Source organism: Buteo buteo, chromosome Z, assembly GCF_964188355.1.
Source record: "Buteo buteo chromosome Z, bButBut1.hap1.1, whole genome shotgun sequence".
Classification (NCBI taxonomy): Eukaryota; Metazoa; Chordata; class Aves; order Accipitriformes; family Accipitridae; genus Buteo; species Buteo buteo.
Genome location: NC_134204.1, coordinates 52592006 through 52616638, shown reverse-complemented (window position 1 = coordinate 52616638; position 24633 = coordinate 52592006). Strand labels below are relative to the sequence as shown.

Genomic DNA, 24633 nt, shown 5'->3' with positions numbered 1-24633 from the left:
TCAGGGAATATATTACCAAAATTACCAAATCTTGCATAAATTATTTATATTGATTTTGTTGGTGTTCCTGAATGCATATTGCTTTACCTTCTTTTTAACCATTTAATCTCATTCTTTGTCTTACAAGTTCTCTTTAATTGGTTAAAACTTTAGTGTCTTCTAATGACCTTCTTTCCTAAAAGTTCAGTAGGGAGTCAAATGTAGAAGGGATTTTATTGCAGAATGCAAGCACAAGTATTGATTCAGAGAACTAGTGCATACATTGGGCAAACTCCACTTTCTGAGAAAACATGGTTTCTAAAGGAAGACTCTTTGTGATTCTAAGACACCAGTTAAGTAAAATAGTCAATTACTTACAGAAGAGCAAAGCTTGCTCTTATAGATGGAAATTACTGAAGGATATAATATGGGAAAAGCAAAATGTCAAGATGCAAAGACAATTGAAAATAGAATTAGTACATGGTGGCTATAAACCTTCTTTCAGGAAGATAATATGCAGTGGAAGACAGTATTAGTAAGCATTTGTAATGATACATTTTGAACAAGATGCATGCTGACTCTTGAATTTTATTTTTTCTTAGGCTTTGTGCAAGGACAATATTTATCCAGGATTTCAGATGTTTGCTAAAGGCTATGGGAAGAACAATGAACCACTGAGAGGATATCTTCTAACATTTTTAATTGCTCTTGGGTTCATACTAATTGGTTAGTTTAAAATTACAATAACTCTCAATATCCTTTTGTCATTTACGTCTATCCTATATCACGACCAATGACAGTGTCCTAGAGGTCTAATGTGCAGCTTAATTCTTAATTCTAAATTTGCATTGAACTGTAGCAATACTGCACTTTTCTTAATAACTGCAAGTATCTGCCTTTAGATAGATACTGTCAATCGATAAAAATACATATTTTGCTTGAGGTAGAGGTATGTTATATGTTGTAAATATGAAAGTTTATTTCAGGTTTTTAATAATTACACAGCTTCAGTAAATGGCAAACTTGCATGAACAATACTTTTTAAAGTATGTTTTTTTGTTAAGTTACAAACAGTAGAGATGAGTGCTGTAGAGATGAGTGCTGATGCTGTTGCTAAAGATAGTCTAGGTAGAATTGCATGTGTTCTGTGTATATGCCAAACTAATTGTGCTGCGTCCATCCATGAGTCTTGTACCAGTGCTTTTAAACTTTTTTCCCAGTTTGCTTTTTCATCCATCCCCCAAGACTGCTTAAGGCACAAGTGTACCCATGATGTCCCTACCACAGCATGCTGACTGGAAGCTTGAATACAAGTAGAAACTTGCAGGCTAACATTGTACATTCTGCATTTTGATCCCTTTTTTTTTTGACAGTGAAAGTACACATATAAATGATTTTTACCATGCTGCTGCAAGGAAAGCAGAGCATCAGGTTGTTCCATCTCTTTCACTAAAGAGGGTGTACTCATCACTGTTGTGATGGTATTGGTCTGTAATAATGCACTATACTAGTACCATTGTTGCAACTTTTCATTTAAAATGCAGGCAGATGAACATGTTTGTCACATTGCTCACACTAACTTTGTCTGCTATTGCTATTCACCATAGTTGATTGTGTATTAAACTTATTATCATCTTGTTCTTTGCTGTTTGAGAATTGAGCTAGAGACGTACTGCAGATTAATTAATGCTCTGTCTACTGTATCTGACATTCTTCAGAACCCAGTGTGTTGGTGCCCTGTTTTATCATGTCATGGTGAGAAAGAAATTTTCTCAATGAATTATTCTGAAAAAGTATGTAGTGCTTCAAAAGTGGCAGTCCTGGAACACCTGGTAGTATGGAAAAATGTTTATATTTTTAAAACTGAAAGTTACACTTCCTGACTATTAGGAGATAACTTAGTAAGTAAGACACCATTAAGATAATAGCTCTGTCTGTTGAACAGAAAGGACAAACTGCTTCTCCCTAGAGTACATGAGAAAATAAGGTTGTCTGTAGCAGATTTTTTTACTCTGGAATCTACAAAGCCATTGGATATCTTTCATAACAGTATCCTTTGTTTTTCGTTTTACAGCTGAACTGAACGTCATTGCTCCAATTATTTCTAACTTCTTCTTGGCCTCATATGCCTTGATTAACTTCTCTGTATTCCATGCTTCTCTTGCAAAATCTCCAGGTAGGAACTACATTTTGGGGGTGAGAGTTCAGCCTGAAATTTCTTTATGCATAAATACAGTTTAAAAGATATTAATATAATGAATGTTTAGTTTATTTTAGTTAATAAGTATCTATTTGAATCTCTTGGTGCATCTGAATTACAAGCATTATATGGTGTGTACTTGGGTCTTTTGAAATTTTGAGGACTGAGTGATCCAGTAGAGCTTGGGAGCTACTAATTTTTTCATCTTTGCTGAGGGAACATTAGATGATTCAGTGTTTATTCAGAAACTCTTGAAGAAAGCCTTCCTGCTAATTCAGTATCTGGCATTCAAGAACCACCCTTTTGTCTTCGTTGGATTTCTCTGTTGATATGTTTCATCTTCCAGTCCAGAGGAAACTGGAATTGCAAGTGGTATTGCCACATTTTTATAGCCTTTGGTGTGGGAGGCTAGTTAGATTGTAGGAATAAGCCAAAACCCAATACTTGCAGAACAGATGTGTATCATAGCCAGTCCACTGTGCATTTGTACTGAAATAATGCCCTTAAAAGCTTCTTAAGTTGCTGAACAGGTAGCTACCATTATTTTGCCAGAGCATTTGCATAACTCTGTTTACGCAACAGTGCTAGCTCGCATACACTTGTTAATCTTGGGTGTGTTAGTGGGGTTATGCATGTGTATTTACCTGATTTTGGATAAACTTGTGACAAATAAGGATGTAAAACAGTGACAGTCCAGTATTTTGACATGTTCAAGTTCTACTTGGGTATACCTGCCCTCTTCATGTGGTGGAAATTTCTGGCCATGTGAAAATAGTAAAAATACACAACTAGAAACAGTTAGTAGTATGTGAGATAGCAAGTCACGAGCTGATGATTCATGTTGCACTACCTTTAAAAGCAAAACCCAATTTTCAGGCAAGCTATTGCCAAAGGTTCCTGTAGCCTGATTCAATAGACATACTGGCACGAGCATCTTCAAACTTTCCTTTTGAGATAACACTTATAAAGGGCAAAATTAGGAATGTTTATATATCTGTGTAGGAAAGATGCAAACTAATTTGAAAGGTGTTAGAAAATTGAAATCATAAATGTGCCAAAGTCTTTATTTTGTACATTACTGAAACTGTCACACATTCACATGAAATGTAATGCAGAACACTAGGGAAGGAAAAGAGGAATAGCACCTTCCTTCTCTTGGAGTAGTGATTAAATTAATTCCCTCCTCTTTTCTATCCTCCAAATTATATTTTGACTAGGTTGGCGCCCTGCTTTCAAATACTACAATATGTGGATTTCTCTTGTTGGAGCTATTCTATGCTGCATTGTGATGTTTGTCATTAATTGGTGGGCAGCACTTTTAACATATGTCATAGTCCTTGGACTCTACATTTATGTCACTTACAAGAAACCAGGTATGTATACTGGCTTCTTTTCGTTGCGGTTTGGGGAAGAGGGATGTAGAAGAAGGGAACAAGTGATGGCCTTTAGGGAAAAAAAAGAGAACTTATTTCCATTTGGCCAACTAGTTCAAACTTCTGTTTCAGGCTTTTTAGTTGTATTGAAATGTAATTATGCCTGTATAGTCACTACTGTTTTTCGTTCTCCTCCCAAATTATGAAGGTGCATGCCTTGCCCTTAGACATGAATATTTGAATGAAAATTGGAGGAAAAGGTGCATATGGAAAGAGTTTGGGTTGCAACAACAAAGGCACTAGGAAAGCATGTTATGTCTTGATAGGAAGTGAAAGAGGATCCTCCCTTACCTTTCCAAATTGAAAAGGGATTTGAGTGGTGGGTTTTTTTTTCAATAAACCATTCTGATAGTTATAAACAACAATTTATACACATTCTTTCTTCTTCTAAGAGCACTGTATGATCATGTATGCAAGATGGAGCAGAACTGAACCAAAAAATGTTCCTGAAGTTGAAAATAAGGAAAGCCCTACATCCTGGGCTATGAAGATTATGAAGTACTAAATTTGTTGTAGCTATCAAAAGGTGTATATATGGGAACAAATAGAGAGGATACTGGGATCTTTCCTTTCACTTCCTTATAAAAATAATAATCTAAAAGGAATTGCTTAATCTAGCAGTTTTTCACAGAAAGTATTTAACTTTGTTTAGCCAATGTTTTGAGATTACTTTTTCCTTTGTTGTGATATAAAATAACTAAGCATGACATTTTTTCCTGAAGCGTTATTTTTTTGACTCTGAAGTTGTCACAATCTTTGAAATGTTGGGAAAAATACTCAATTCTTTCTTCCTATAATTGTAAAATATTGAAATCTAACTTGTTTGCTAAAACTTATACAGAAATGTTATCTTTAAATAGAATTGCCTGTTTAGCTCTAGGGCTTGTTGACTAGCATTGTGTAGAATGTAGCTTAAATATTCTATGTTTTCAGTTGGTATTCAACATTGATTTTGTGATCACGTAGTTTTACAATGAACAGCTTTAAATAAAATACTGGAACTCCAAATCTTCCAACAGATGTGAACTGGGGATCCTCAACGCAAGCTTTGACTTACTTGAATGCACTGCAGCATTCTATTCGGCTCTCAGGAGTGGAAGATCATGTGAAAAACTTCAGGTAACAGTTAATATTAAAGACATAGGAAATTACTTCTATGTATTCAGTAGGGTACTGTCATGATGTTTGCTATCACCGTTTCCATAAATGCCTCTTCATCTCCTGTGGGTTATAACAACTTTGAATTGCACCACCATGGAAATCCTCTGGACATACTTATATTAGCATTTTATTTCTGATTGAGTGCACTTTAGAAGCAAGTCTATTGATGATGCCTCCTTATTGTTATATGCCTCATGGTTTGCATCATGAACTGTGAATTGCGTTCCTCTGATGAAACTGAATTGGAAGGTATGCCTCAAACTGCAAACAGGCTACATGAGTGTTTTTCACACAACTGAAGAAGAGAACTGATTTGTTGTCTGCCATCATGGCTACCCAGGAAGGTCCTACTCAAGGAGGCAGTTATCTATCCTGTAGTATTTATGCTGCTTTTCTGGAATAAGCTATTGTAGAAGAAGGATGCTTCAAAATATTTTACCAAAAAGTAATGACTTAAACTAATTCCTCCAAATAACAGAATCATAGATTGAACATGACTTCACTATGTGGTCTTGACCAATCCCTGACTCAACGGACTCACCACAAATCTGGCTGCAAAGTTATATCCAACTTTGACATTACATCAGATTGCTCAGGACCATATCCAGTCAAGTTTTGAGTATTTCCAAGGATGGAGGTTCTGTTGACCTGTCTCTTTTCAGATAGAGCAGTTACCTCCTACATGCTGCCTATGCCCAGCACAGCAACTATAGTGTTGACACTTAGTCTAGCAAATCTCTATCATCCCTTGCAGCTGTAAGAAGAGTATTATTCTGTTGTGCTCAGTGTATTAGCAAGAAAATCTAGCTACTAGAATCTTCTGTTGTGTACGAAGGGAGACTTTGAGTGCTTAGCACAGAATTTAATACGGAGTGAGTTCAGGGAGAGATTCTTGATACAGATGCCATTCTCTGAGGTTAAGTCCGGAATGTAGAACCTGGCAGCAACACAATTTTTCAAAGAAAAGATCTATGGTATTTCCTGTCAGTTGGGAAAATACTCCAATTCTGACCCCTAGCCTCTCTTGGAGGTGACTAAATTTTCTTGAATAAGTACAGGAAAGGTACTTAAAATGTCTGTGTTGCATACATGCAGACAGTTGAAATTATGTGTGCCAACCAGTCGTTATAGGTACCAGCACAACCTCAAAAAATGTGACAGTAAAACTAAATCACAAATGTATTAATATGAGTATTAATGGGCTTTCGACTTTGAAACTGAAAAGAGTTGGCTGTTGTAGGTATAAACCAGAAAACTTGAAGTTTAATTATGAAACAGCTCTTCTTTCTGAAGTCGTAAGTCCTAAAGTGACATTAAAAATCCCTGATTTATTTACAAACTTTGTATTACCTATTACATCAAGCTGTGTTGTAAACAGCAAAAAACAGCCTACATTCAGAAACTTGCTTGTTGCTTAAGTATCAAGAGCAGCAATTTTCAAACTTTCCTTAATGCAAATCTAAAGGCTGGCATTAAATAATTTGCAATACCTAACTGTGATTAGTGTTGCAACCTCCCTTGCGTCTGCGGTGAGTCTATTTTGGGTTGCAAACTCCAATGTAGAAACAAGCTTTATAGGAAAATTCTTATCAAGTGAATGTAACTTTCTGCTTGTGCTGATATGGTAAATAAATGCTGTGCTGATTAGAATGTATGTATATAGCTTTCTGAGTTTTAAACTTTAATTGTTAACCTAAGGAGATACAGATCTTAATGTAAGCCATTTTTAAGCACAGTGGCTTTTGGAGAACTATTTTTGGCCTGATACTGGTTTCTAACCTATGGCAAAAAATGTTTTGATTTCTAGAGATACATTCTAAAGCACAGCAATTTAATATTTATTTATTTATAATATAAGTTTGCAGATGACACTAAGTTGGGTGGGAGTGTTGATCTGCTCGAGGGTAGGAAGGCTCCACAGAGGGACCTGGACAGGCTGGATCGATGGACCGAGGCCAACTGTATGAGGTTCAACAAGGCCAAGTGGCGGGTCTTGCACTTGGGTCACATCAGCCCCATGAAACGCTGCAGGCTTGGGGAAGAGTGGCTGGAAAGCTGCCTGGCAGAGAAAGACCTGGGGGTGCTGGTTGACAGCCGGCTGAATATGAGCCAGCAGTGTGCCCAGGTGGCCAAGAAGGCCAACGGCATCGTGGCCTGTATCAGAAATAGTGTGGCCAGCAGGAGCAGGGAGGTGGTTGTTCCCCTGTACTGAGCACTGGTGAGGCTGCACCTCGAGTACTGTGTTCAGTTTTGGGCCCCTCACTTACAGGAAAGACATTGAGGTGCTGGAGCGTGTCCAGAGAAGGACAACCAAGTTGGTGAGGGGCCTGGAGCACAAGTCTTATGAGGAATGGCTGAGTGAACTGGGGCTGTTCAGTTTGGAGAAAAGGAGGCTGAGTGGAGACCTTATCACTCTCTACAACTGCCTGAAAGGGGGGTGTAGCAAGGTGGGTGCTGGTCTCTTCTTGAGAGAAGAGACTGGAGATAGGAAGAGAGGAAATAGCCTCAAGTTGCACTAGGGGGTGTTTAGATTAGATATTAGGAAAAACTTCTTTAATGAAAGGGTTGTCAGGCATGGTAACAGGCTGCCCAGGGAAGTGGTTGAGTCACAGTCCCTGGAGGTATTTAAAAGACATGTAGATGTGGCCCCTGGGGACATTGTTTAGTGGTGGACTTGGCAGTGATAGGTTTACAGTTGGGCTTGATGATCTTAAAGGTCTTTTCCAACCTAAATGATTCTATGATTTTATTATATGATTCTAGTATGGAAAGTGAACTGGAGCTGCTCTAGAGACAGATGACTTTAGGTGACCCTTATGATATGAAAAATTATCTCCTGAAATGAATACTGAAGTCTCGATGCTTCATCTTTTAAAATTGCATAGAAAGTTGTCTGGAATAAGTTATTTGCAGTTTGGCTCTGCCTTCTGAATGATAGTAATTTTTAAAAAAGTGTATGATTCCAGTTTTTCGGTTGGGCACAGAAGAATCTAAGGTACAAAATGCAAAGGCAAGTGACTTACAAATGGGTGAAGAAATTCATCCCTCTGACCTAGCCATGTCTAAAATCTATTTCTAATCTTTTTAAATGTGTAAATTTTTAGGACAAGTGGGATTACTAAATTTGGAACCAATTAATCCTTGGTCTGCTGACAGTTGTGGAAAAATTGATCTTTACTTAATTTAACATAGTCTTGTAAAAGTAAATGGGGTTACTACCTCTCCAGTGAGGATTATGTTCTTATGGCCAATATTTGGAAGAAACTTCTCTCTGTTAATAAAAAAAATCCTCAACTCCAGATGAAATGAATTCCAACCTTCTCATCTATTCACTATTCTAGACCTCAGTGCTTAATTATGACAGGTGCTCCAAATGCACGTCCAGCTTTGCTTCACCTTGTCCATGCTTTCACTAAGAATGTGGGCTTGATGATCTGTGGCCATGTACATATGGTAAGTGTGCTTTACTTTAAAGTTACCTTGTTTGTTTGTTTGTTTTTTTAACCTGTTCTTGTTTGGGGGGTGGGGTGGTGGTGGTGGTGTTTGTTTGGTTTTATTTTTTTAAATGAAAGCATCATTAGACATTGAGAAGTGCAAAAAGACATTTACTGGTAGGATCCATTCCTGTATGGGTCATCAATATTCCAGCTTGGTATGCTACAGGGGAAACTTTGAAAAATTAGTACCTTTGATCATTTGATGCTTAAATGCTGAGGAATCTTTGTAGGAGTAAAGTGAACTTTGGATTACAGCCTGGGTCTCTTTCTGTCCTTGTGTCATGCAGTTTTGTGTACTCTCATGCTTTGGACAGAGCAGTCGATCAAAATGAGGCACAGTACACAGCTAGATTTCCTCTCAATGTTACTGTTTCAGGGAGATGTGTTACTGTTTCAGGGAGATGTATTCCTGTGTGTATTTCTTACAAAGCCTGGTCTAAAATAAGCCTTATTGAGCAGTAAATTCAGTATCAATTTAGCCAATAGTTAAAAATTGCTCTTAGATCTTTCAGGCAGTTTTTTATTCCTTCAGTTATCAGATTCTTTTCAGTGGTAGCTGAAACAGTAATGTGAGCAGGTATTTCCTTTCCTGTTCCCTTTCTACCCAGCCCCTAGTATTTCACTAACTTTCCCAGTTTTTTGTCGGGGTATGAGGTGTTGGGGGTGTATGAGGGTTATTCTGCAAGGACATAGTTTCAGCAGTTCTTACTACTTTAAAAAAAATAAAAAAATACTGTCCTCTGTGGCAGACCTGTAGAGGTTTTGGGGTGGGCAGAAGGAAGCAAGCTTGAAGCAACTGTTCTTCAAAATCACGCTTTTCAACTGTGATACAAGGTGGCTGTCATACTATGATGTTTACCAGAACTTGCGCATCTCTGATAAACTTTGGTAAATATGTTTTAGCATATTGGGATTGTGTACTTTAGCTTCATATCCTAAGGCCAAACTTTTTCTGTCACATCACTAAGAACATTTAAGCAAGTGTAACTTTAAATACAAAGATGGATTACTGTTAAATATGTTTCAATTTACCACACTTATTAAATAAGACTTGCTTCTGATCTAATGAACAGATAAGAGCGAATCAAGTTAATGCAATCCACAGAACATACGTTCTGCTAAGCAAATAGTAGCCAGTTTTGTTTTCAGAAAATTTAATTCTTTTAATTCCTATCTATGCAAACTTAAAATTGCAGTGAGTGCGAAGGACAGAAACTGAGTAATACTAGAGGTAAGATATCACAGATGGAATTACTGTCTTTCAGAAGTAGGGGTGTACTTTAAAGAATAACGTAGTGTCATCCTTCTTGTAGAAAAAGCAATTCTGAAGAGAGATTTTCTGGGAGCATGTCCTATCTATTTAAAATTGCTTTCCTGCAAGATGGATGACACTACTTTATTCTTCACTAACTGACCATTTGGTCAGAGTCTGTATCCTTTTGCAAACTGTATCCTTTTGCGAAAACTGGGCTACTGTGTTTTTGATTATACCTCATCCTGTATTCTGCATTTTGATGTCTAGGAGGAACACAATGATTCGTCCTGGTGGAAGTAATAAAAAAGAAAGTGTTTAAAGAGGAGATGACTTTGACTGCAACATAAAACTGCAGAAGTGATGCTACTGTGACAAAGGCTTTCTGATTAGGATTATGTACACAGAGAGACACACTTGTACAGCTTGAAACAAATATTCCCATAAAACCTAATATTAAGTCTTTCTATATCTGTGTATGTTTCATTACAAAGCCGTTTCAAAACTACTTTATGATTTGGAGGACGAGCTTGTGCCACCTGCCGGGGAAGTGGGTTGTGCTCTGCAGGAGCAAGATTGCTAAAGCTTGAAGCAACCTTCTTCCTAAAAATGAGAATCCGGTCCACTCTTTGCTTCTGAAAATGCCTGGTATTTTGGTGTTTTGGGTTTTTTTTTACAGTGTGGAAGCATGTTTTGAGGTTCTTCAAGTATGAGTTGGATTCTAGCAGTGAAATAAAAAAAAAGGGGGGGGGTATTGTATTGCTACTCCTAATTCTTGTTCCCTCTCTTTTTATTTTCTTATTTTGAAAGGGTCCTCGGAGGCAAGCCATGAAGGAACTGTCAACTGATTTGGCTAAATATCAGCGATGGCTAATTAAAAACAAGATGAAGGCTTTCTATGCGCCAGTGCATGCAGAGGACTTGAGGGATGGAGGACAATACTTAATGCAGGTACACTTCTCTCAAACTTTTTTTTTTAATGGAAGTGGTGAAGGTGAACATCAAAATTGGAAGTGGTTTTATACTTTGAAGTTTCATTTTGCAAAGTTATCTTAAAACTTTGATTAAAAATACTTTGTTTTCTGCTTAAGAAAATAATAGAACCCTTAGTTGTTTCAATAACATGGTTTTTAAAAAATACTTTTTGTTCTTCTTAGGCTGCTGGTCTGGGTAGAATGAGACCTAACACTCTTGTTGTTGGATTTAAGAAAAACTGGAGACAAGGTGACATGAGAGATGTTGAAACCTATATCAATTTATTCCAGTAAGTAGAAAATGTGGAGGTGTAGCTCTTGTGTTCCATTTCAATATGTCTGGTAATAAGTCAAGACGATATTAGCTGCCTGAAGTCTCTTTCAGGTAGACTCAGATTTTCCATATTACTGATCCAGCTGTCTTCAATACCTTTTTTTTTTTTCTGATATGGAAATTAATAAGCAAATCTTTATAGTTCAAGCAGATTAGATTTCAACATAATAACTCTTTCTGCATCTAGAAAGGGGTTTGGCAGTGGTCTGAGGTTTAAGTTACTTCTTTAGAGATGGAACTAGGGTCTTATGTGCCACTGCTTAATTCTTTAAAGCATAGTTTCTGTTGAAGGCAGGGTTTTTCCTACACTACTTCTGTACAGATAAGAGTGTAATAGAGAATGAATCAAATATTATGCTGAAGTTCTATCTTCATTAAACCTTGCTATCATATACAAGAAATATTTTACTTACAAGATACACAGCACTGACACACGAAGTAATAAAGTAGCCAAAAAGGAGATGGGAAAGGAAATCCCAGTGTAATTTGACAGTACTGAAAGGCAGACTAGTTCTGGCTGAAAAATTTTATAGTAACTTGTGCTACAAACACTTAAGAATACCAAAACTTGGTTCTTGCGCTTATACAGAGGGGTTTTTGTTTTCCTTATGTGCTGCTTAAGCTGCTTCATTTGTGCTTTACACTTCTCATTTACTGTGCATTTAAAAGAAAGAGAGGATGGGGGATTACAGGCAGAGATCAGAAAAGAAAAAATTCATACCCCCTCACTCTGCAAGTTCCTTAAGAGAAAAGCAGGAGCACCAAATGCAGTGAAAAATAAGGAAACATGTTGATTAGTTCTTGGTTTTTTCTTTTTTTCCTATTTTATTTTATTTTGGAATGGCTTGTGCTGGAAGATCTGTCAAGGCCAACAAGTCATGTGGTTCTCCACATCCCAAAAGAGAAACCTCAGGAGGTAATAACTCTAGGGCAAGTGTATCTCTGGAAAATCTCTGGAAAATTCAAAGTTTCTGAAGCACGCAATAGAAACACATCTAATCTGTACAGATTTAACAAATTAAATTATGGATTAAAAAAGTTCAGGAATGGACAAACCATTTTCTTCTTAAATTGACCTCAACTTTTCTTGCATTTATTATAGAATGTGTTGATACTTTGAACATTTCTAATCAAGTCTTACTACTTCTAAAGAGAAGTGTTTAATAGAGTGAAATCATGAGAAATTTCTGTCTGTGGAAATGACATGGGAGGGAGTTCTCTGATATATGGTTGTTTGTAATGAGGTATTTATATTTAAAGGACTGATGATTAATGGCTAATGCAAACTGTATGATATGGTTAAGTTCATATTTTTCTGTCTTATATCTTGGGGGTTTTTTTGTCCTTCATTTTATTCCACTTCTACTCAGCCATTTATTCAGGCTTTTTGCTTGTTTCTACAATAATGAAGTTTTCCCTCTTACTTTATTTTTTAAAGGATTGAGTTCCTTCCCCACCAGATATAATGGGAATAGGCACATTATAGCTAACATATAGCTAATTTGATTATAAATTACAACTTCATAGGTATTTTTAATACTCAAATGTTTGGGAAACACATCAGGATTTTTTAGTTCTCAGATTAAGGAGATTACTCAAATCCCCTCATTGATGGGGGGAGATAAAAATTTAGATTTCTCAGTGTATCTTATCTGTGCAGAACTTGACTGACCTGTTCATGTTGCTTTTATTTAATTGCTGTTTACATAGAGGAGAGAGGGAGAAGAGGGAATAGATCTCCTTTGTATGTGTTGCTTTTCAGGATACGGTGTTCAGTTCACTGATGCCGTTGATCATTTGGATTTCAAACTGAAATTGTAACAAATTTATGATTTGGGAGTTTCAATGGCAGTGTTTAATCACTGGAATTTGTTCAAAGACAGTGCGTAAAGTAGGTCCTTTGGGAAAGAAGAAGTTGTAGAATATTTTATTTTTGTTCCTTTTGTTTAGTGATGCCTTTGATATTCAGTATGGTGTAGTTGTCATCCGCCTGAAGGAGGGCCTGGACATTTCTCACCTTCAGGGCCAAGGTAAGATCTATTTTGTTTCATCCGGTGAATAGCTGTTCTAATTCCCTTTTCATATTGCTTTCTGAAAATAATAAATGAAGACAAGTTATTTAAAAAAACAACAAACCAAACCACCACTCTTCTTATAGAATAAAAATCGCTGAAATTAGCAAGTCTGAAATGTAAAATAAGAATAACTCATGTTCAGCAACAGAACTTGGCTTTCTGTGTGTTTCAACTTTCTATATTTGTAAGCTGTATACAGTTGGTTCCCAAGGATTTAATATTTTACTGAAACAAATGAAAAAGGCTGCCAAATTGGTATCAAGTAATTGGGACCTGAGTCTAGAAATCATGAAAATCACAACAAATATTGCATGATGCAGGAATGCTGTGGGTCTGGTGTGGGTTGCCAACCCCTACACACACTAGTTTAGAGACCTCAGCAGTAGTCTGTCTCAAGTTTGGAAAGGTTTTCTATTTTCCATGTAGAAGACTTGGTTATGCATTGTAGGTAGTAGTCTTAAGCCCAATGGTATAATTTTAGTTAAATTTCAAGAAGAATATTGAAGGAAGCCTGTGAGCTTTGGCGGCAACTGTCTACTGGATTGAAAATGTCGAATAATTTGTTTGTAGCCTGCTCCATACAACGTTGCTACAATGAGGAAGAATGCTTGTGACACAAAGCTCTCTAGGGGGGCATCCTCCTGCAAGAGGGGAGGGTTGTTCCTTCACTGGAAACATATGACTGTCTTAGGATTTGGAGAGAGGCAGAGAGCCTGTTAACTGTGTGCAAGAGGGCAGAGGAGTATGAGAAATGGCAAGGAGTGAACCTGCAGCGTGAAAACAAACATGGCTGAGAAGACTGGGAAATATAACACCAAGGTGTCAGAAGAGTCTTAGTATCCACAGGGGACTGTGAGTTTCTTTAACTCTGACAGCTACCAAGTAGCTCCACTGAAGCCAAACCTGAAAAAACACTTGCCTATGAGACATACTTGGTCTGGGCCTTGTCTAAGGCTCATCTTCTTCTTGGAGTTAGAGTGGAAATGAAAAATGTTTCACCAAGTAATTTTTTTTCCTCCTGGTTATACTTCCTCAGTATGAATGAGCTCTGTTTTATGTGTAGCCTGTGGTAATGCAATCAACACCCAAATTTGGGAAGGAAGTAGCAGGAAATTACAGCTTTGCTCAGAGGAGGAGCCTCTTTGTACTCTGAAGCAGTTCATATAAGATTTCGTTGTTGTCATTTTCTGCTTTTTTTCCCCTCTCTTTGCCATAGCGTAACAGTTGCACTAGAGTTTAACCAATTGTGAACCATCTCTGTATAGTCACATACCTTTCTTGATACCATTTGGAACAATTAAGTGATTTATAATATGTTTCTTTGCTTTCTCAAAGAAGAGTTACTGTCATCCCAAGAAAAATCTCCATGTACCAAGGATGTCATAGTAAAAGTGGATTATAGCAAGAAGGCCGAGACAGACACTTCCATAGCTTTTGCTCCATCATCTAGTGAAAGAACTCACGCTCTACATAAAGGTAACTTGCTAGTTAGCAATGAAATTTGGGTTCTCACTCTTTGTCTCTCTCATTCCCTCTTCAGTTCCCCTCTCCCCTCATCAAGTAATTATTTAAGGGATATTTGTGTCTGTGGAACACAAGCGTGTCATACTTTCCTATCCATTGATGTCCAGTCATTTAATACTTGGGTTTTAGAGCTTACCAGTATGTAAAATAAATCTTTCATGTGTAGTCCCCTAAATAAAAGAGGTGGTAGACAATGACCTACAATGGATTTTCTTTGTTAATGAGTTTGACAGGCATTAAAAATTGCTTGAGAATCCTGCCACACATCCATACATTAAGTGTGATTTGAAGGCTCCTAAATTTATGAAGTTTTTTCCACCCCAGACTAGAATATTATATGCATGTTAACAGGCACAAATCATTCAGGATTCTTTGACATGACAATAACTAATTTTCCTCTTCTTTTTAAAGTAAAAGCTTGGAGTGACTTAATAGTTAAGTAAGCAATGTGATTCCTTTTTATTTTTTTAAAGTACAAATAAATCTCAGGATCTGGTAGGCTGCATCTGTATGCTTTTCTTTCTATGAAAATCCATTTCATTCTACATCTTTATTTTCTAATTTGTTTTATATACACTAGTAGTGTTTTCATTAACATCACAAAGGAAATTAATCTTTTTATTTTGTATCTTTAAAAATCTTCCAGAGGAGGACGAGGATGGAAAGACTCCAACACAACCACTGTTGAAAAAAGGCAGGCATTTTCCACCTTTTTGTGTTAAATCATTCTTTCGCATTATTAATTTCAGTTTTCCTTTTGTACTTCTTTCTACACATATATATGAGAGAGAGGGAAATATCAACCATGCAATGTTAATTTGTTTCTTCATATCTGCTTTGGAATGTGCTTCACATTTAGGGATTAGGTTATGGAAAAATGCAACTTTGTGGAAATTCCCAGAACAAGTTGCTACTGAGAAGGGATTGTGTATGTGTCTAAGATATGAATGTTGGATATATTTTTGTTTTTGTTTTTTAAACTTTTGTTCTTAAGTAACATTTGAGATGTGTTCAGGAGCTTGCTTAGTTCTCTGTGTCTCAGGTATCTGTCTGGTTCTTACTTGATTTAGGAGTGAGGGGAAATATTATCTAATGGTGTAGTGGAAATGCTCCATCAGTCTATTCTGTAGATCTTTGAAAACCATAGTTGTTGCTCTGTTATTTGGAGTTGTCGAATAGCTTGCAAATTAAGGTATAATATAGCCACTCCATAAGATTAATACCTGAAATAATGTGAACTAGTCATTCAAATAAACAACATTTTGAGAGATTAATTGAGCAGTTGTCACTTCCTTGTTTGTTTCAGACTTCGAGTTAAGCAAGTACTTTTTCCTTAACTAAGATTCATCTAACTTTTTTGACATTTTCTTCTTAATTTCAACAGCTCGAAGCTGTTGTGTTTTAATAATGGAATGTGAGATTACATCTTGAAGCACAAGATGGCAGTTTGGAAGAAGTCCCAGTATGGAGTAAAGTAGTATATTAATGTAAATCAGTCACAGATATACTCTAAATTTAAAAATTCTTAATAAAATAAGAACTGAGATGAGTATCAAACTCTTGGCTCTTGTTTAAACTGAGGTTTTAGTTAAGGGAAAGGGGTTAGTTTTTTCTGTAGCTTTAAAAAAATATCTATTTTCCTATATTGATTTAATTGAAAGTGCCATTCTTGTTTTGTTCTCAGCAAATCCAGTAACTTTGTTACATAAAATAGTCTATTTTGTGCTTCAGAGCCTTGCACGTGCAAAACTACTTGTTGCAAAAGATAGAATTCTAATACGCAGAACTAGCTTTTATTTTCACCACATGCTTAAAGAAAAATGGATTTAAGGAAAGAAGGAAAGAGCTTAGGACGTGGTATTTACTTGTAAATTACTACCTACGTGTTTTTAGGGAAGTTTTGTCACTTGCAGGAGGTAGCAACAGTGCATGACCTAATGCTCTGAAGTATGTATGCATGGTTAGTTAAATTGCCCAGGCAAATGTCTGTATAAAGATCTTACAGATCCTTTATGTGTCAAATGTCTGCTAAATGACTTTTGAGATTTAAATCTTTAACTGCTGAAGTTAGGAGTTTGCAGACTCCCTAAATGTAGCTCAGTTTATATCCACTCAATCAAAATTTGGAGTTGGATTGGGGGGGGTAGAAACAATTTTTATTTAAACCTAGGGATATCAGAAAATACGAAGAAGTTGCATTTGATGAATTTCAGGTTGATTAAGCAAAACACTTCAAAAGTGAAATTTCATCTTACTTTTTTCCAGATTCAAAGAGCCCATCTTCTCCTTTAAACTTGGCTGACCAAAGGCTTCTTGATGCTAGTACTCAGTTTCAGAAGAAACAAGGCAAAAGCAATATTGATGTCTGGTGGCTCTTTGATGATGGAGGTAATGTGCTTTATACTTTAAAAACAAATGTTGAAAAAAACATTATTGAAGTGATTTTGACTTAATTGTTAATAGAAATCTTTCAGTCAGTTCATATATAGATTATAAATTTATACTATTAAACTTTAACATGATGCTGTGTTTTCTGAATCATTCCCAAATTCTGGTCAAAATGCAGGTTTGACACTGTTGATTCCGTATCTTCTTACAACCAAGAAGAAGTGGAAAGACTGTAAGATCAGAGTATTCATTGGTGGAAAAATAAACAGGATTGATCATGATAGAAGAGCGTAAGTTGAACTTCAAAAATTTCATTTCAAATGCTAATAGAGCATGTTACACAGTAGATTACTTTCTCTTCCTGGTAGCCTTCTTTCAGTTGTTCTTTGATTGAGGTGTATTCATATTCTATTCCTTTTCACCCCAGATTGTTTTGGATGAGATACCTCAGGTTTAACTTTTCTGCAGCATTGTCTAACACTACCATTTTCTTTTTCAAATATTTTCTGAGGTTTTCTTTAAGGGATAGCTCTTCTCTTAGTTTTACGGTTTTAAATTTTTTTTTTTTTTTCAAAGCATGTTGTTGACTTATAGTCATATGCCAGGTCAATTTGATTTTTTTTTTCCCCGTCACATTTAAGTTTCTTTTTTTTTTCCTTAAGCTAGTGTTTTTATTACCCAACACCGTTCTGTTTACCCTGTTTATCTGTGAAATAATTAAAAATCTGATCATGCATAAAGGCTTGTTTTTCTGACACAGGATGGCTACTTTGCTCAGCAAATTTCGGATAGACTTCTCGGACATTATGGTTCTTGGGGATATTAATACTAAGCCAAAGAAAGAAAAGTAAGTCTCAGAAAACCCCAACTTGTTTGTTAGTTGAATTCTTGATGTCTTTCATGAATGTGGAATACTTCATTCTTTCCTACATAACAGTTTTGATAGAGTAGTTCCTATGACATCCAGTGTTTCATGAAAATGCAGGAAATAAATTAAGCAATAACTCCCACATCCAAGAACATAGAATTTTGTATTTTTTAAATCTCTGGCCCTTAGACTGTAATATTAAATTTAGAAAAATACAGTTTTAAAAAATCCATTTGTCTGGATCAATCTTCTTTAAAAAGAGAAATGCTTAGAAAAACTTAAATGGTCTTTATCTTACTTGGAGTCTTAGTTTAGTGTAACAAAGCTTGGTCTTCAAATAGCCCAATCTAGTTTTTCTTTTTTTAAATTGCTTGGACTTTTAATTTACACAGGAATGAACATGCATCTGATATTTCTGATTTTCAAGTTTAAAAAAATATTAATTTTAGATGGCTTTCAGTACAAATTTATAACAGAATGTGCAAGATCTAAAAAAAACTACCCTCCTTTCCCTTCAAGTCTTCTTTAATATGTTAAGGTTGTAAAAATATCTTTTACATGGATATCCATGTATCTGAATAAATTGACCTGTCATGCAAATTAGAAAATACTGTTCTACCACTTATGTAAATGGTAAATGCTAATATGCATTCTTTTATGCCCTGCTTTTTAATCACTTTTTCTTAAATGTATAAACTATATCAAGCAACTAAAACAGTAGAGTACTTCTGGCACTGTGATGCTTTTGGACGTCTTTGCTCCTAGGAGCTTGCTACTGTAAATGTATAAACTTAGGGGTAGCATGCATTTATGCATAAAAAGTTGAGATTGTAGAATTACATGGAATGATTTTTATTTCATAGAAGTGATCCATGAGTTATTTCTTCTGAGAGCATTTTTTCTGTCTTTGTGGATACATTCCCCACAATATATCCAAAACCTTTGTAAGATACCAGTTGGCACTAAAAATAGCTGTAAACTAAGTGGAGGAAGATGATTTATTTTTAACAGTTTGTGCTGTATAACAGAATATTGTTAATACTTCTACTTTTTGTTCAGCGAAAAAAATAGCAGATCACATTTGAGTTTTCCCTTTTGGGTTTTCCCAAGTAACACCTCATATTTGAACAAGTGCAATAGGAAGACTAAACAAGATGGCTGTGGTTATTTGCATTTGAATGTGACTCTTGGTCTGTATTGGAAAGATCAAAAAGAAGCAAAATAAAAATACCAGAGCCAAAATCCCAAGGGGACTAGCATGAGACTTGATAGGTATTTTTTTTTAGTATGACATATTAACTCCTTCTCTTTCAAATTTAATTCTCAAGAAGCTACTGTTAGTTACTGTACATTTTCTAAGTTAGTACTCTTCAATTTTCAAACAACTGTAGTAAAACTCTAGCAAAAGTTGTTTGTTTGTTTGTTTTAAACGGGCAGAAACTTTATTTAGGTGTATGATGAACAGTGAAAGCTCCTACAAATGTCCCTAATTGTTTGTTGAATTATAATATCTCCGTATACAAATAGTTGATTTGATGTTCTAACCGCAATTGGCAGTGAAAAAATTTCAGTTCACTGTATTTTTACATGGTAATACTTTCTGATACCATGAAAGTCATTGCTGACATATAGACTCATATCTGTTCTAATATGGCTGTTCACTTAATCATTGCAGTATTGCAGCTTTTGAAGAAATGATAGAGCCCTTCCGACTTCATGAAGATGATAAAGAACAAGAAGTTGCAGATAAAATGAAGGAGGATGAACCATGGAGGATAACAGATAATGAACTTGAGCTTTACAAAACAAAGGTTCTGTATTCTTTATAGTGTTACGTTAAAAGTTGTTAAACTTTTTTCTTCTACTGCATTTGTGGATGTGTAATCAATGAGCTCATTCTTGTTACTCTGTCTCTTCCATAGCTGTTTTTGTGAAGAGCTGATGGAAAGCAGCATCTAAAACAATTTAGATGGTTCACCAAAAAAAAAAAAAAAAAGTTTCTGCATTCTTTGGGGGGGGCTAAACTGCTTTCCTACAATATTTCAGAAGTTAATTTAGAATAATATAGTCTATATTCAGGTGTTTGACTACTTTTTTGACCAAAGTAACATTTTTTGCTTCGTTATTAAAAACCCCCACACCTCATCTAATTGTGGTGTTAAGGAGCAATTAAAGGTTTCACACTTTTCCCAAGCAGTTCTGCACTGTAGAGACATCAGAGGTATTCCTTCTCAAGTGCTTGTATGGAAAAGACTCAGGTAGCATCCTATTAACAGGATGCAGATACAGACAAGTATCTAAAGAAAGACTGGGTAAAGTTTCTGTGATCTGAAGTTCTTCAGGATGGTCCTAAGTATATTCCACCCTTATCTTCTTTCTCCTGTCTGGGTTTTTACAACTTCTGTGAGGATTTGCAGTAGAGAAGAAATGGGAATGGTAGGTCATTCTGCATTGTAAGTGTTAAAAAAAAAAACAAAACAAAAACCAGGAATCTCTTTAACAGGTAGGTGCAGATTGACTGGCAGCTGCTGCTGAGATCTCTTAACTGCATATGACAAAGGGGCCAGAGGGGAGGTTTTTGTAAAGTACAGTTACTTTATAGTTAGTGAACTGCTTGATGCCTTGCTGTTCCTCATGCCTACAAACACTGCCAAAACTCATTTCAGTGAGATAATGGAAGCGATTTATTCTTTTGTCTGCTGATAGCCTGATTGTTTCTGCAGACACTAGCCCGCAGGCTAACTGGACTTCAACTCATCTGAGAACAACAGAACTGTAAGAAATGGTTAACTTAGAATGTTTACTGGAAAGTTAGTTGACATAAAAGAGAAATGACAATTACTGAGGAAGCTACTTCAGACTTTAAGACAGGTTAGGGTAATAAAAAAAGGGGGGGCCATTACGGAGACAGGCTTACCAAATGAAGATGGGGCTTCACTTCTGGAAGACCTGCTCACTGTGAGTTTATATAAGTTAAAAGAACCTTGAAGAGAGCATAAGGGGCTCTTGCTTCCAGGAGCTATGGTGGATGGTATCATTATTAGAGGAACTATCTTAAATTTAGCTTTCATAGTACTTCATAGTACTGCTTATTTGCACACTTTAAGCTTACTGCTTTCTTCTCTCCCAGCCTTGCACCCATAGGTATTTCAGAAAAAGTGAACAAGTTGCCAAACTGAGGTGGAACTACATGCTTTCTGTAGATGACTCATACCAATTGATCATAAATGTTTTTAATTTTTCTTGAATAATTGAACTTTTTGTAGTTTTATATAAAAGATCTTCCTAACAAGTTTCATTTTAATTGCAGACTTATCGCCAGATTAGGCTAAATGAGTTGCTGAAAGAACATTCAAGTACAGCTAACATAATTGTCATGTAAGTAAATGATTTGTACTGTTATCCTAATTGATATAGAACTGTAATTTGAAATATAAATATATGTAAATACAGGTTAGGAAAAAGCCTGTGCCTTGGCATTAAAGTGTAGAAATTATCAAGGAGGTTTCAGTGCTGAAAGTATTTCTGAGAAGTATGGAGCTACTATCCCGGTGACGAAAAATGGCCCATGTAGTTTTGTGCTTCTGATACGCTGCTTTAGGTGATTACCTCTATATTTGTAGTGCAGCTCAGGATTCTCACATTCCTTCCACTCCCGCATGCCAACTATTCCCCTCTCTTTCAGATCCTTCCTTTCAGTTCTTTTTCTAGGAAATCTCTCTAGATAAAGTTAGATCATCATCCTTTTGATGGATTTCCATGGAATTACATTTGGTGTCAACAAGCAGAATGTAGGTTTCTTCGCTGTGTTTTTCTTTAGGAGCCTGCTTCAGAGCTCCGTGAAGTAGTACTACAAGTGAAGTTTGAGTAGAGCAAATAGACTTACAGTAGTTTTTTCAAAAGAAGAGTATGGCATGTTTTGGAAGGATTGTGAGAAGGAATATTAGACTACACCAACCTGGCATCATAAGAAAAAGCTGTATTATAAAATCTTGAAGAGTCTTTCAAGAGACTCTCTTCAACTGAGAGCTCTCCATGAAACTACCTGAATACAAAATGGTGGTAAGAGGCCAAAAGTGCAGGGTAAATAGATGTAAAGTCCTGTGGTGCTCAAGATATGAACTTTCAACTCATTAACTGAATTCTGAGGAAAAAAAAAAACAAAACTAAAAAGGTTAGGAAATTTGACTTAATTTCTACCTCTTTGCAAAATCATACTTTTATATTTATATAATATGACTTGTACTCCACTGGGTTATTCTAATTGTTGAATGCTTTTTTTCCCTTGTGAATTGTAGGAGTTTGCCAGTTGCACGAAAAGGTGCGGTTTCTAGTGCACTATACATGTCCTGGTTAGAAGCTCTTTCTAAAGATCTGCCACCAATTCTCCTTGTTCGTGGGAATCATCAGAGTGTTCTTACCTTCTATTCCTAAGAGTACTGCACATGGGACAGCTATGATGAAATGGTACTTCAGTCCCCAGGGGAGAGTGGCTGACATGGTCTATAGTTTATTAACATCACAAAGGCAAAAAGTGACTCTTTCACTATTTCACTGACTCGAAAGCACACAAGGAAAGTCACTGTATTTCTAAAGTTGTGACATCTTCAGTTTTATTCTATATTTTCTGTAATTTAATCTTGCTTAATGGGGGAGGATTCCTTGTTAGACTGAAGAACAAGACAAGCTTTTTGTTTGCTATTTGAATAGCAGCAATAAAATTTTTATTTTTGATCAATGAAAGGATTATAGATTTATAAAAGCCTTTTAGCCTTGAGGTGCCTTCTGAAATTAACCAAATCTCATCCGTACATCCTATTTTGTAAATTTATATAGAATGTCAAAATCCGCCTTCAACTAAGAATTTAGATTAGACTTCCTTTAGTTTCTAGTCTCTTCCATATTACAATAAAAATGAATGCTGCTTTTCAGTCTTCCATTGAGCTATTAGTTCTTAGTACTGTATGTTTTCTATTGTCAGAAACTTTTTGGTTTTTTATTATTATATCTGTTAGATTTAAAGGTGAGAATTGGGGCAGGTCAGTTGAACTAAAACAAATTCCTGATGTTGTCAAGACTTCATGCTACTAAATTTTGTAACAGTTAAAAACTAATTCTGCTAGCAGAGAGGATTGTTTTCTCAAATTTGACAATGTGTACTATTTTGGCACTAATCTGAGATACACAGCTTACATTAGCTACCTTGGTGAAGGATACTGGTCAATCTTTGCTCTGTAGCTCTGATATGAAACTAAATTCATCTTACTGGCTAAGGCTTTCTATCTTACTAAAAATTAGAAGAAAAGAAAAAGACCTGTCCTAGTTCTTGACCTGTTGTGTTTTGGTGTCACTTTCAAATTATTTTTAGACAAAACTCAACTTAAGGCTTGAATGGGGATAATATAAGCAATGTGATGCTATCTAACAGAAAATAGTAAACACTATGTGGAATCTTGCTATCCAATATGAAATGTAAAAGCTACAGTTCTCTCGCATTTTTCAACAAATGGTTAAAAGGACCACTAGTTACTAGGGGAGATGTTTTTAGGTCAATTCATTGAGTTGTCAGAAAATACGTTTAGTCTTATTAAATAATACTCAGGTTTGATCGTCTAGCAATTTAGATCTATTCCATACATCCTACTTTATACATTTTCTATGTTCAATAAAGAAACTGCCAATCTTGTGTGCCCTTTCATTGTATATTTTGAAAACTTCATAATTTAGTCTACTATGAACACCTACACAAGCAATTTCACTTGAGCCTTTGTATAAAGGTTAGTAATGTGAACTGTTTTTTAAATTCCTAATATATTTTGGATAGGAAGGATTGCCTAAAAACATTTCACAAGCTTTTGATATTAGCATTGAACATGCTACTGGATTGGTTTACCAGTGGTTGAGTGACTTTCATTTAAGGATGCACAGAAAAGGTGTATTTTTATGCTAAATAGAAGATCAAATTGAAATGTAACTGTTCACTTTGAAGGACAAAGCATAATCATTGTGTGGCAAGGTAGAGCTTCAAGTTGTTGTGATTAAAGATAAAAATATTCTACACAGTGCAGTATACACTGTTGTCTAGTTCTTGGTAAACTGCAAAAAGTCTTTTTTTGCTGTTTCTGTCAATTGGATTTGAGACTATTGAATCATTTAAATTTAAAAAAAAAAAAAAAAAAAACAAAAAAACAAACATGCATGTTTTGCTGCTAAGTGTGAGATAACTGATGCCAGCATGAACCCAGCTTGTTATGATAAACATTATAAGACAAGACAGTTTGCAGTAAAAGTGCTGTTTCCTTCCAGGTAGAGGGGGTGGGGATCAAACTTACCAACATATCTATAACAGATTTTACAGTGTTTTTTAGGGTTAAGGATGTCACATTGTGAATATGGAATCATTGCCATGTTTCTTCTTGTTTTGTGGGTTACATTCTTTTGAACAGATGAACAGTAAGGCATGGACTTAGTGCTGCTATCTTAAAAAAAAAAAAAAAATGTGCACAGGTACACTTATTTAAAAGGTTTTTTGCCCATTCAGGAAACCATTGCTTGTGATCTGTAACACAGAAACCAAATGAAGTGTGTGTATACATGCATATATGTGTATAAAATTATATAAAATATATCTAAATATGCATATGGGGATAGTTAAGATAATGTCTGTGAAATAACGTAGGATGCTTTTCACATGCACTCTCAGAGGTCCACTAATGCTAGGCACAAGGTCAAGTTTCAAGATTATTTGCTACACTAAAATTTCAACAGTTAATGGTAATTGTTTGCGACAGATGCCAGTTAGTGGCAGTCACTCCAACTTCTGCTTTGATTTTGACGCCAAATTTAGTTATGTTCCAATCATTATTAATTACTTGAAAAATGAAATCACTTACACATGGCAATTCATACCTTCTGTAGATTAGGTTTCTCTTTGTATGGGTTTAGAAA

At 35.7% G+C, this 24633-nt stretch overlaps 1 protein-coding gene across 2 annotated transcripts in view; it reads left to right on the top strand.

The window, feature by feature from the left end:
* Positions 1 to 23878, top strand: part of SLC12A2 (solute carrier family 12 member 2) — a 63520-nt gene extending 39642 nt beyond the window's left edge. The window contains exons 12-27 of one of the 2 annotated variants that reach the window (XM_075020848.1): positions 582 to 705; positions 2054 to 2155; positions 3397 to 3552; positions 4632 to 4731; positions 8115 to 8226; positions 10333 to 10473; positions 10680 to 10786; positions 12781 to 12860; positions 14244 to 14381; positions 15076 to 15123; positions 16695 to 16817; positions 16996 to 17107; positions 17578 to 17664; positions 19361 to 19496; positions 20996 to 21063; positions 21984 to 23878. In XM_075020848.1, the coding sequence (XP_074876949.1) occupies positions 582 to 705; positions 2054 to 2155; positions 3397 to 3552; positions 4632 to 4731; positions 8115 to 8226; positions 10333 to 10473; positions 10680 to 10786; positions 12781 to 12860; positions 14244 to 14381; positions 15076 to 15123; positions 16695 to 16817; positions 16996 to 17107; positions 17578 to 17664; positions 19361 to 19496; positions 20996 to 21063; positions 21984 to 22119 (1770 nt within the window). In that variant the 3' untranslated portion in view covers positions 22120 to 23878. Of the gene's footprint in view, positions 1 to 581; positions 706 to 2053; positions 2156 to 3396; positions 3553 to 4631; positions 4732 to 8114; positions 8227 to 10332; positions 10474 to 10679; positions 10787 to 12780; positions 12861 to 14240; positions 14382 to 15075; positions 15124 to 16694; positions 16818 to 16995; positions 17108 to 17577; positions 17665 to 19360; positions 19497 to 20995; positions 21064 to 21983 lie in introns of both variants that reach the window. The other variant, XM_075020849.1, reaches the window with a different exon arrangement.
* The last annotated feature ends 755 nt before the right edge of the window (positions 23879 to 24633 follow it).